This window comes from Boleophthalmus pectinirostris, unplaced genomic scaffold (assembly GCF_026225935.1).
Source record: "Boleophthalmus pectinirostris isolate CB_2022bp ecotype Guang Dong unplaced genomic scaffold, ASM2622593v1 HiC_scaffold_784, whole genome shotgun sequence".
Taxonomy (NCBI): domain Eukaryota; kingdom Metazoa; phylum Chordata; class Actinopteri; order Gobiiformes; family Gobiidae; genus Boleophthalmus; species Boleophthalmus pectinirostris.
In genome coordinates, this window is record NW_026571511.1 from 1 (window position 1) to 12,728 (window position 12,728).

General features: G+C 38.4%; 2 protein-coding genes across 3 annotated transcripts; both read left to right on the top strand.

Moving 5' to 3' along the window:
* Positions 1-625: 625 nt before the first annotated feature.
* On the top strand, positions 626-9,551 carry LOC110164990 (IQ motif and SEC7 domain-containing protein 1-like; the record flags this gene model as incomplete). The annotated part of the gene is made up of 7 exons (XM_055165468.1): positions 626-655; positions 1,722-1,847; positions 1,939-2,038; positions 2,969-3,130; positions 3,828-4,004; positions 5,205-5,254; positions 6,369-9,551. Coding segments are annotated over 7 exons (1,179 nt in total), but the record flags the coding sequence as incomplete, so codon positions are not given.
* A 123-nt stretch (positions 9,552-9,674) lies between these two features.
* Positions 9,675-11,553, top strand: gp9 (glycoprotein IX (platelet)). 2 transcript variants are annotated; one of them, XM_020929972.2, is made up of 2 exons: positions 9,675-10,453; positions 10,539-11,553. In XM_020929972.2, exon 2 carries the CDS (start codon positions 10,540-10,542, stop codon positions 11,254-11,256), a length of 717 nt encoding a protein of 238 aa, XP_020785631.1. In that variant the 5' UTR covers positions 9,675-10,453; position 10,539; the 3' UTR covers positions 11,257-11,553. The 2 variants fall into 2 exon arrangements, with proteins under 2 accessions (XP_020785631.1, XP_020785632.1); XM_020929973.2 differs by having other exon boundaries at positions 10,563-11,553.
* Positions 11,554-12,728: the final 1,175 nt, after the last annotated feature.

A 12,728-nucleotide genomic window follows, 5' to 3' on the forward strand; every position in this document is an offset into this window, starting at 1 on the left:
CATACCAAAAAGTAATCATTTGTTCCATCATTTCCCAAATTTAAGATGCTTTTCTGAAATGAAAATACTAAAACTGTACACATAAGGATTCAGCTGGATCTGCTTATACAAAATCATTCATACAAAAATATATATTTTTAAACAACTTTTCTTTTATTAACTTTGATAGTTTCAGGAAGGAATGATATAGTTCTGCTTTGTCCTGTTGACTGAAATCTGAAACCTTTTGATGTCATCAAGTTTTCAAGTTAACCTTTTGTTTCCAAGATGTGCATAAACTCATGATTCTAGTGAAGGTGTATATATGACACAGTGGCCTTACTGTATTACCACATGACAATGTTTTTCGTTTGAGAAAAGAACTAAATATGCAGGGTTGGCGTGTTTAATCATGTGTAAATGAAACAAACACTACTCCAGGTATGTTTTAATGAGGAAACATTGTAAGATAGATCAGAAAATAGTAATAGGGGCCCTTTAACTATGTGCATACGTATAAATTTTTTTTTTTTTAAATACACTATTGGGTTTTTTTTTTAACTTTGTCTGACAAAAACATTTATATTACATTATGTCATTTAATAGATCAAAAACATGTGTATAACTTTACTTTATCTCTTTCCAGATTGGTTCCCTCCATCATGGCCTCGGATGTGTAAGTATTGTTCACCAGTCTCTATAAATCACAGAATAAGCAGCAGTTTCTCTTATACCCCTCCTCAGTGCCCCATAGTGGTTCTTAGTGAACGTCATGCAGGTAGTTTGAGTGTTGGATTACCTCCAGGCACGAGAACTTTTGGCCCCCTAAAGCGCCACATCTGTGAAGAGAAATCACTCCAGAGAAAAGCAAAAGGCATAAATTTACTGATACCGGGATATTGTAGTCAGTACAGTGTATATATATCAGGGCTGAGTGGGGGAAAAGATAATGCTCAGAATCATGCAATGTTATGATTTATAGAAATAATGGAAATGTGCTGGCAAAGCTTATCACACAGTTTCAACATCTGTTTAGGTAATAGAAATATACAGTAGCTATGTTATGCCAAATGCAGAATGAATGTATACAAGATAAAATGTACAGTTTTACAGTTACTTAATATACAACACAAATATTAACTTCAATCCTTTAAACAAGTATAAAATTCTTTTCACTACACACAAACTACTACTGATTACTATCCAGATACAATCTTTCTGATGAAAGAAAGGCTGGGGAAGGCCCTAAAAACACATTTGTAGAAAAATATTATTCAGCTAAAATGCAGCAGAGTATATTAACATATTCAGTGCACCTCAAACTGTTATTCATTCTCACTATTCCAAAGAACAAACTCATTCAGTTGCTTACAAATGTTATTTATTTTAGCACTTCATTTAAGCATGTCTTTATTTTGTTTATTCAGTATATTTTACATTTTATTAATATTTTTATATTATTCATTGTTTTATGTTGTACTAGATCACTGAGACAAATTCCTAGTTTGTGTATTTTGTTCGCTTACAGTAGCTATATACTTGATAGATTTCTGATTCTCACAATGCTGAGAAGTACTGGCGAACTGTGTTTTCATATGTACAAAAGGCAGATTAAAGTCTCCATTTACTTCCTAAACTCAAACAAATCACTACATGCTTTCTCTGTATTACTGATGTCCATATAAATCCAACCAAAGTTGACTTCAGCCTTATAAATAGTAGGTTTTTGCTCTGTCTCATAGGTACTGTCCCTGCCTCATCGGCGTCTGGTCTGTTACTGCCGTCTGTTTGAAGTGCCAGACCCCAACAAACTGCAGAAACTGGGCTTACATCAGCGGGAGATCTTCCTGTTCAACGACCTCTTAGTGGTACGGCCCTTCTCCTCATTGCTTCATCTTTTTTAAATATATATGTCCCATTGTTTCACAAAATCTTTTAATTTTGTGTTGGTGATATTAGGTGACAAAAATCTTCCAGAAAAAGAAGAATTCGGTCACGTACAGCTTCAGACAGTCCTTCTCTCTGTATGGGATGCAGGTCATGCTGTTTGAGAATCAGTGTAAGTAGTACCAGCAGTAATTCATACAAAGTAAAGTCAGTTATATTTCGTTCAATAGTAACATATGTTTAATGGACTAAAAAAGAGTGTATAATTTGATTGTGTTTACACTCATCTTGGTTTTGTTCTTTTTGGTACTAGTTAAGTCATGATGCATTGCAGATCTGGGTTGGTCCTCCTGTTGTCCTGGTTTAGTTCCAAGTTTAGTCCTGGTTTAGTTCCAAGTTTAGTCCTGGTTTAGTATTAGTTTAGTCCTGGTTTAGTCTTTGTCTAGTCCTGGTTTAGTCCTGGTTTAGCCCTGGTTTAGTCTTTGTCTAGTCCTAGTTTAGTCCTGGATCAGTATTAGTTTAGTCCTGGTTTAGTCCTGGTTTAGCCCTAGTTTAGTCTTTGTCTAGTCCTAGTTTAGTCCTAGTTTAGTTCTGGTTTAGTACTGATTTAGTTCCGTGTTTAGATCCACTGTAATCCCGTTTTTAAAGTGGTGTATGTGGAAACAGGACTAAACCAAAACTTTACTTTAAAATTATACAGAATAAAAACCAAATCAGAAATGTTGAACATACCTTAACATATAGAACTTAATTAAATAATAAATAAGGGCTGAACCAAGAATGCACCAGGACTTAACTAGTAGTTAACCTGTACTACATTCCAAAATTCAGAAGAAAACTCAGAAAAAATTTAAGTTTGGCTACCAACACTTTAGATCCCACGCCATAAGTTATTTCTTTTGTACTGTGTTCCCTGCTAGCTGACAATGTTTACATGAGACAAGGGCAGATTTGATTTAGCACAACCACAAATCTAAAATGGGAATTTGAGCCAATGAGCTGTGACATTGTTTATTTCATCTAAAAGTCCAGACACCATGTTTAGCTTATGTTTTGAGCAACGATCCTAATGTGAAATATGTCTTCCCTTGTCTCTTGCTAGATTACCCAAATGGAATCAGGCTTACATCAGCAATACCTGGGGCAGACACCAAAGTCCTCATCAACTTTAACGCGCCCAACCCCCAGGATCGCAAAAAGTTCACTGATGATCTGCGAGAGTCCATCGCTGAGGTGCAGGAGATGGAGAAGTACAGGATAGAATGTGAGTTGGTGTTTTCTGCTGTCTATAATAGTAGTAGTAGTAGTAGTAGTAGTTGCATTGGTAGTAGTTGTCAAATAAAATTATCTTTTTGCAGTATCTGACACAAAGTGAAAGAAGGCAGAATATTGTTGTTTCACTATGAGTACCTTGGAGCGTAACTTTATTTAATGTATGAACAAGTAAAGGTAATCAAAAGAAAATTACATTTTGAAAATACAAATTGCTATAAAAGCATTACTTCTGATAATTAATAATATTCAATTGGATAATTTATAATATATGATTATTATAAATATTTATCAACAACAAATATGTACTGTACTCATTTATATCAAAATATTTACTCAAATGTTATTACAGTCCTTATAATATATATTACTTATAACTTACTTATTATAAAAATAAGAATTTAGTTTATTTAGGCATTATGTACAACTAATAAACAAAGATATCAATACTACTCCTTCTGCTACCCCACACAACTACAATTCCTTCAACATGTTCTCATAGTATTATTGGCCACACAAATAAGTCACCATCTTCACAAATGGGTTGTCAGTTCCTTTTGTTAATTTTAAGAATTGTACTGAGCTCATATAATTAACTCGAGACACAGTTGGTAGAGTAGTTAATGTTATTAGACAGCTCCCCCAGACCACTGGCACTTACGTCCCTCTGTATTGGCCGCTCTCCACAGCGGAGTTGGAGAAGCAGAAGGGCGTGGTGAGGCCCAGCATGTCCCAGAGCTCGGGGCTGAAGAAGGAGACCGGAAACGGCAACATGAACCGGGCCAGCCTGGATGACACCTACGCCATGGGGGAGGGGCTAAAGAGGAGTGCTCTGAGCAGCTCCCTCCGAGACCTGTCTGAAGCAGGTACACACAAAGAACTCCTACTGAACCTAAGACCTTTACTTTTCTGACTAAAATGATAAAAATAGCAAAATGTTGGTTCACTTTATCATGAATACATTACTTAAACAAAATTAAATCCACATTTTCACAATCTCATGATTGGACAGTGGGCACCATCTGAAAGAAAACTTTTTATTTTTAGGTTGAGATGTGAGGCGAGGATCTAATTTTTAACTCTGAGTAAAACTGACAGATAGTGGTCATGCCCATCTTCACATTTATTTATAAATTTTACAGCCATTTCTTCAAATTGTTTTGTCATTTCAATTGGTTTTACTCAAAGGGCCCCTCTTTCAAATTTAATTTTTTATTTTCAAATGTTTGAATTCATTTCCACGTTTGTATCATTTATTTGTGTAGAGAAGAAACCAACATTACAGGGCCTCATTTAGTCCACATGTTCATGTGTTAGTGTTACACCACTGTCTCTGGTTCTGGAGCACATCACATTCATGACATATTTCTATAGATGTAGTATATGTATCTTTATAAAGCCAATAACAACACTGAGTACGTGAGGGTCTTTGTAGCTGTTGGGGATCTGATCTGTGCTGCACTGACTCAGCGGGGAAGGACTCGGCCTCCTGTCTCCTGGTCTCTGACACAGGACGTGGCATGTTAGTGAAGTCATTTTGTTGTGTGTTTTGTTCTTCTTTTTGGTCATTTCCATCCCATGTGTTTTTACTGTTCTGTCCAAACACATCAGGTCTAATCCTGTTTATGTGTGATGATGGTCATGTCCATTGGCTGAATGTGCCTAACAGATCTATGTATGCCTGTACATCCCATGTGCAATGGCCACAGTACTGCTTTTGATGTTCCTCCTCCACCGTGACTCAACCTAAACACTTAGAAACCGTTAAAATAATCCATAGGTATTATAGTATTGCCTTGTCGTTCATTTATTTAGATTAAGCGATACATTTTTGTGCATTTTAAACATCTTTACAAAAAAGACAGCCGTAGTACCACTAGTCACCCACCACCCCTCCCAGACCTGAACGTCTCCCCCTTTTCTTGTCCCGCCCACTTTTGGACCTTACTCACAGTCACACAATCCACTGCACTGCCCCCTACGGGAGCGGTGGACGCCGCACACGTGTGTAGCTGATCCAAGAGTGCTGTCCATCTCTAATCTGTGGTATTGCATGTCTCGGGCAGGCAAGCGGGGGCGTCGCAGCAGTGCAGGATCACTAGACAGCAATATGGAAGTAAGTTGGAAGCAGCTGGTATCCAAGCTCCTCTCTATGTGATTATGTGCACTGTGAAAACACACCATTTTCTTGTTTTTAGTCTTCTTTGCTTCATAGACTCAGCTCATTTGTTTGGATGATTTATTTTCCTTCCTGGGATGCCTTATGACCTGCTTGCCTCAGTTAGTGTGCATGCATGGGTTGCCTGCCTCTGAACCTGCCCACTTTTTTTGGACACCAGGACTCTACGTGGTCATGGTAGATATGACCTATACACACATTATCTTCAGACAAGCATGACTCTACTAATCCCTCTATGACCCTCCCCTCATCACCTGTCTCTGTCTGTCATCCATGTGATGTTCATTTGGCCTTTGGTTCTCCCTCTGTACTAGGCTGCTATCTCATCAAGGAAGTCCAAAACTGTACTCCCACAGCTTCAGACCTCTCCCCCTCCTTCCTGCCTGGGCCTTTCTCTCCTTTTATCCTCTATTCAAACACTTCAAAGATTAGGGACGTTTTATAGCCAAACTGCCGGAGTTCACACAGACCTATAAAGATGTGGATTTCATTCATTCATCCTTTCACCATTCCATGTGTCAATCATTTGTTGAGTTGGAGGCTGGGACCCGGGCAGTCTTCATTTCAAGGTGTCTTACGATCGCTCTGTAGTTTAAAGCATGTGTTAACAGCAACTTTTTGGGACGAAAACATTGCAGAGCTGAGTTTTAGGGCTGTTGTGAATTCTGCACACAGGAGCCTCCTCTTGCCCTTTGACCTCTAGTTGGATGCTACTCTGTGGATGAAGCCTGTCACGACCTGTGCATGTGGACGCTCTTCCTTATTGATTTTAACCAGCTGCATGTGTGAGTCTTTGGAGGTCTGGCGCACTGACCGCTACAAACAATAACACATTCTATTTGACAGATGAAGCCATTCCATTGTAGGCTCCCTATACCATGACATAGTGTTGCTGCAATTTCCCATGAAGACATTTTTTTTTTTACTTTCTCATTTGCATGCACTATAACATTTTGCTACTTATTTATCAAAATGATTTTCCCCTGCTGGTAAGATTTAGAACTGCAGTCTGACTGATAGCCATGGATTTTACTTCTTTTTACTGTTGCAGGGGTCCATCATTAGCAGCCCGCACACGCGACGGAGAGCAGCGACCCCACGCGAGGGTGCACCACGGGGCCCGCCGCCTCCGCCGATGCCCAACTCCACCTCCATTTTGGGATCCCTCTTCGGCAGCAAACGCGGAAAGGCGCCATCCTCGTCATCCCAGAGTCACCACCCACCACCCACTTCGATACCTCCACCGGGACACCCTACCCTCATCTCCCACAAGCCGCACCCCACCAACCTGCACCACACAGCTCAAGTGCAGCACCACGGCCACCACTCGCAGTTCTGCCAAGTGCCCCAAAATCCACCGCCCTACCACCATCACCACCACTACCATCCCCCGCCCCACACGCAGTTCCACCACCAGTCCCAGCATCCCGGCTATGGCTCCTCTTCCTCTTCTTCGGCGCATCCCCCTCCGCACCCCCACTATAGGGAGCATTCACATCACAGCTCCCATTCACATCACCACAACCAGCAGTCCAGTTCAAGCGCGCCCAAACCTAAACACAGTGGTATCAGCACCGTAGTGTGATGTTCTCATTAGAAATAAATTGTAGAAAATGAAAGGACTTGGTTGGTTGGTTGAAGGATTAGCTTATACACCAAAGGGACTGATTGATAGCATGACTCTATGGCCTGTCCACTGTGTTTTAGAGCTGCGGTGATGCTAAACAAAATCACCCGCGGTACAACTCGTCACACCTCCGACTTCTACAGTATATGCAGGACGGGACTCTACTCTTCCACTCGGGGCCTTTGTGAGATTTGGGTGTTGTGGCCACTCCACTTTGCTGCTGCTGCTGCTTCCTGACCTGAATAAGCTTCACAAAAAATGGAGGAACGCAACACAATAACTCATCCAGTTTATCTGTCACATTGATGGCATAACTTCTAGCACTTCTTTTCCAACAACATATGAATGCTATATTATTGTAGCCTCCTCCCTGTCACATGTAGTGGATTTCACATTTCAAGGACAGATTACTGAGCGGACCATCTCAGTCATAGTAGTTTTAGTGCTGTAATTACTGTAGGTGACAGCTATTAGTGTTGTCTTTCATAATTAAATGTGCCAATTATTAATGCATCTTCTATTTAGTCGAGACTTCATGTACAGTATATTGTGCGTAAAAGTAATTTGTAAGATTATACTTACAATTATTATCAGCAAAAATGAATTTTTATCAGTATTATACTGACTATGTGGTAACAGGATGAAGGGTTATGAAAGGATGAACTGAAGCTAAAACTCTTTAGTGTCTTTAAAATGTAACACAGGGATGCTCTCGATAGCAGCTATTTCATCTGGCACTCACAACAGTAGAAACTGTTCAAAATCTCAACATAAATCTCACTAGTTACACATCATGCTTCTCAATAGCTAAAACACAAGGTCTATTTATCACTTATTTATTTCCACAAAATTGAAAAATTGTCTGCTGTGTGAGTGGAACAGCTACTTTCTAGGCATCCCAAATCAAACTAGAAACACTTTTGAAGTCTTATTTTGCCTTGTTCTTTAACTCACCAAAAAGATTTAGTGAGTGTTTAAAATCTGTTCAAACTTAGTATTTGTTTAGTTTTTTATCAAACGTGCAATATCTTTGTAATGATTTTGTACATTAAGAACAAGCCCCGATTTGTGCTCTTTCATGTTTTGTTATTTATTTATTTTTGTTCCGACCCCCGTTGATGTCGAGATAAATTCTACATGTGGCAGTCTTTTTGGTCTTTTGAGAGCGAGACTTTGAGGTTCAGTGGAATGTCTAATTAGTGATTTCTTTGCATGTACTGTTCTTGACGTGAGGCTATCTGCACATTGTAAACAAAATCAGTGTTACCATGTTAGCAAGGTTAAGTGCAATCATGTTTAAAAATGCAGACTTGAGCTGAAGTCTGAGAGTGTCCAGGAAGAGATTCAGGTAAAATAAAAAATACATTTTGACATTTAAAAAATAGAAATACTTAGATGTGGAAAGAGGAATGTGTGTATATATTTTAATATAGGAATATGCTTCTCCTTGAGCTGAACAGAAATATTTTGCTGGATAAGCACATATGAAAGAACTCTTTCATTTTTTAAGGAACTGCAGTTGTAATATAAAGCAAGGATCTGGTAAAATGTAAAGATTAACTTTCTACAGTCTACAAATAAGAGTCTATTATAGTGTATAAACTAGTGACAGTAAACTGTTCGTCCCAATATTCAGGTTGTAAATGTATTTGAACATTTCACTCTTGCCATAAGTCAGGCATAAGCATAACAAACATATCATATAGGACTGTAAGATCAGTTGAATGTCTTTCCGGTTATTTTTGCTAAACCTCCACACAATACAAAACAAAGAAAATATGTTTGATGTGTGTTCATAGATTCAATGTTTTCTGTCATAAATGTTCGAAATGACCCCAACAATGCACTGCATGGATCTGATCAGAGCAACACGTCACTGTGAGCTGATAGAAGAAGAAAACTAATCAGCCTATATATTTTTGTTTTGTTTTTTTCCAGAAATTAACAAAATGTTGACATGTCCTTGCTATTCCATGTTGGAGTGATATTTATTGATGCTCGGCATGCATTTTATCAACAAAGCCATTGTGTAAATTCTAAACATTAATGAACATTGCACTTCTGTTTGCTGAGGGCTTTCATCTTGTAAATATGGGTTTGGATTAGAGTAAAGAGTGTAAAGGGACCAATACAAATATGAGTTTAACTATAAAGGAGCTGTACATACTCTGTGTATACAATCCTCTATTCTGACATGTGCAGAAGATATAAGGAGGACGCATCACCTCAAGGAAGGATCAAAAGGGTGAAACATATCGACTGTCTTTGCCTCTCCTGGGACTCACATTTGCTGTAGATGAAAATGAAAAAACAGACTGTTATAGAAAGTTGCCATTTATATCCAAGCTCGGCTCACACGTGTCATTCCCGCTCATTGCACAAACACACACAAGGGACATACAGAACGCTGCTGCAAGCTGTTCAGTCTGGCGTCAAAAATACGTTGGAGAGAGAGAAAAAAATAAGGGAAAAGACACGAGAATGGCGTCATTAATTGTGCATTCTGTTTGTACAGTGAGTAGTGAGTCAGTTAAGACCCCAGTTATTGTAAAACTTCAACTGTGACCATGTTGAACGCAAAAATAAACAAATATATGACTTATGGTTTATGCTGTTTCCAGTTCAATTCATTCCACATTATTCTGCATGCGAGCACCTGGTAATACCACTAGAGGGCGGAAATTAGGCCATAGAACAAACTTGGCTATTGAAAACTAATGTCCCTTTGAAGATCATGACTGGCCTAAAGCGAGTTAGCGTTGTATGAGTTGACTTGTATATTTCTGCACCAGTCCAAACGTTAAGTGTATGACTGAAAATGCATAGTCCTTTTTTCTTTAGAAGGTCACCCCACCACCCCACTGGAAGGGTATAGCCTAGTTCATATGCGCTTGCGCAATGTATCCATATTGCGCATGTTGACGTTTGACGCAGGTTGCCTTTATGTTGTCCGCTAACTAGTTATGCCTTTCACACTAACAAAGCTATTTCTCATAAAGAAATGTGGTCAAAAATGCACTTTTTATTCTGTAGTTTTAAAAAATAAATATAGCAAAAGTGAAACCAAAGGCCTTAATATGGAGAGGTATAGTTGGTCAATACTAGGACGTATGCATGCATATGTAAATTAGCACCTGATCAGAATAAAAACATACACTTAATCAAAATTAAAACAAACAAAAAAAAAAAAAAGTCAAAAACCACAATACAATTAAAATACATTGGAAATAACAAAATCTTCTCCAGAAGCTAGAGGGGCTCCAAGTGTTGGGTCATTGGGTGCAAATGAGAGGGCCCCTGTCACTGCTTTATAAGATAACTGTTATCTGTTCATGCAGAAGAATTACACACACAAAATGAACAACTGTGGCTTGTCAGTGGAACATTTGTGATGGCCAAATGACAGTGTTATAACCTCAGTGACTCAACACATTTGTGTCTGAGCTAGAAGCATTTTTAAAAGGTCAAAAAAATTTTGGTAGGGAGTGAAGCTTGACCAACTCTGAAAAGTAAGTATTATTTACTTATCATTTATATTTTTTCATGTACTTTTGTATTCTACCTTTGAAAAAATAATTCTATCTATCCCTGGAGGATGATTTTCAGTTTGATCTTTAGCATCTTTCATCTGATTACCATGACTACTGGACTTACCATAGCAGCTCATCCATGTCGCTATACTGACCATCCAACAGAAGGTGTCATTGTAAACTGCAACTTCACTAAACTCCCCTCTCTCCCTTACCTGCCCCGGAACATCACAGAACTTCACCTGTCCAACACTGGCCTGTCCACAGTGCCTCCTGGCCTCTTTGACAAACTGGTTGGACTGAAAAAACTCTCCATAATTGGGAATCCTTTTCATTGCGACTGCAGGATTCAATACCTGAGAAACTGGTTGTTGAAAAACCGAGATATATTTACAATGGAGCCTACCTGTGCTAGTCCTGGTGTTGTGACCCAGAAAAACATCTGTGAATTGAGTGATGATTTCTTCTCGTCCTGTTCCAAACCAAGCTGCACAAATGGAATATATCTTGTTCTGAACTGGGTGATTCTTTTGTGTGTGATTGCCTTAATGGTTTACACACTGAGACTGGCTAAAGAATCCACTATAACATTGTACATAGATGAGAGACACGCACTATTCGAAGCTCATTCTCTCCGTTCTCAAAAGCCCAAACACAGAAGGAAGTGGAGTTTTCCGAATAAGCAGGAGCCACTGGAGAGGCCACTTTTGAACATGGAGTTGCTGCCCCAAGTCCTGGACACACTACATAAGAAACACAACATTAAGATAAAAGACACATAAATTCTTGGATTGGACTGGCTCTCAAACTGTGACACATTTCTGGTATTACAAGGTTACTTACTACTACCCAGGTCAGGGTTCAATTGCAGGCCAAGTCTCCTTATGCAGCAGTTGTACATCTGGTTTAGTCCAGCTTAACATGAAATAACTGCATAAAACAGATTGCAGATTTCTTGACCTGATTTATGGTTAATATCTCTGTAATGACTGAGTCTAACAATGTGAAACAAAAACTGGGACAAAATACAATTTGTTGTCAGTATAAATAAATGAAAGCATTGTTTTCTTTTCACAATAGCTTCTGAAAGTGGTGCCCTGATTTACCCACAAAAATATGACTGTTGCCAGTTGAAAGAACTTTAAAACACAAGATTATGGCAAGTTTGTAGACCCAATCTTTAACAAATAATGATAAAGGAGGACATTTCTTCTGAAAACAGTACATATACCCAGTTATATAGGCCACTGCCTTACAGCTCAAATTATGACATTATCATATTCTACAATGTGAACCCCCAGTTGGGGTAAGATAAACTCTCTTCTGGGTGCAGTCCTTCTCACTGTGTCATAGTGGAATAGAGTGTGTGCTAAGGATTAAGATTTTTTTTGTAAACAATGACTATAACATTATGACATGTTACAGTATAAAGGATTGTATGTTGCCTTTGTTGATACTATAACATTGTTGCAAGAGAAAAACATTATGATCTCACAATAAGAAATTGCTGTGGGAACTGTTCATATTTTGTGGTTTGCTGTTGAAAGTGGTCTCTCAGCTCAAATGGATAGATGATAAAAAGGGAGTCAGAATAAATTGTGAATTGTTACATGTAAGATTATAACCACCAAGACAGATATAGATTTTGTGATGTCTTTGCCACTTTGGACACAGTCAACTGTCAACACATAATCAAGTGTATCACTTGAATCAATGTTAAAGGTGATGTATGTAACTTTTCGGGTCACCCCTTGCTGGTCATCAAATTATTGCTAAATTAACAGGGATATACTACAGTATGGCATTAAACTTAGCAGGTGACACCTTCAGGCAAAGTTTAATTTCAGATGTTTATACATTAATTTGTCTAATCAGAGAAGGACAAACTGCATTCAGAGGCATTGGAAGAGCTGTTTTCTTTATTTCTCATTGAATGTGCAGTTCAAAGCTAAAATTATGTGATCAAGTTCTGCCAAATATTAATTTGATTGAAATGTATTTGAAAAGTAACTGTATTATCAATACCACCAAATGAAAGAGGAACTGTACTATACTGTACAATAGTTACTCAAATTAGTATTCAAAATACACATTTTCTGTACATTTAGTTACTTCCCAACACTGCTTATCTTGTACTTCTTAATTTATCTGATTTCCAAAATATTCCAGGCAAAGCAGCTGCATGGAGACAAGCAGGTGGTAGACCCCATACTAAAAATGGTTACATGAGACACTTTAAAGTGAAGTGAACTGA

Bases quoted from the DNA above. Each gene is read 5' to 3' on its own strand.
- gp9 (XM_020929972.2), top strand. From the start codon at position 10,540: ATGATTTTCAGTTTGATCTTTAGCATCTTTCATCTGATTACCATGACT.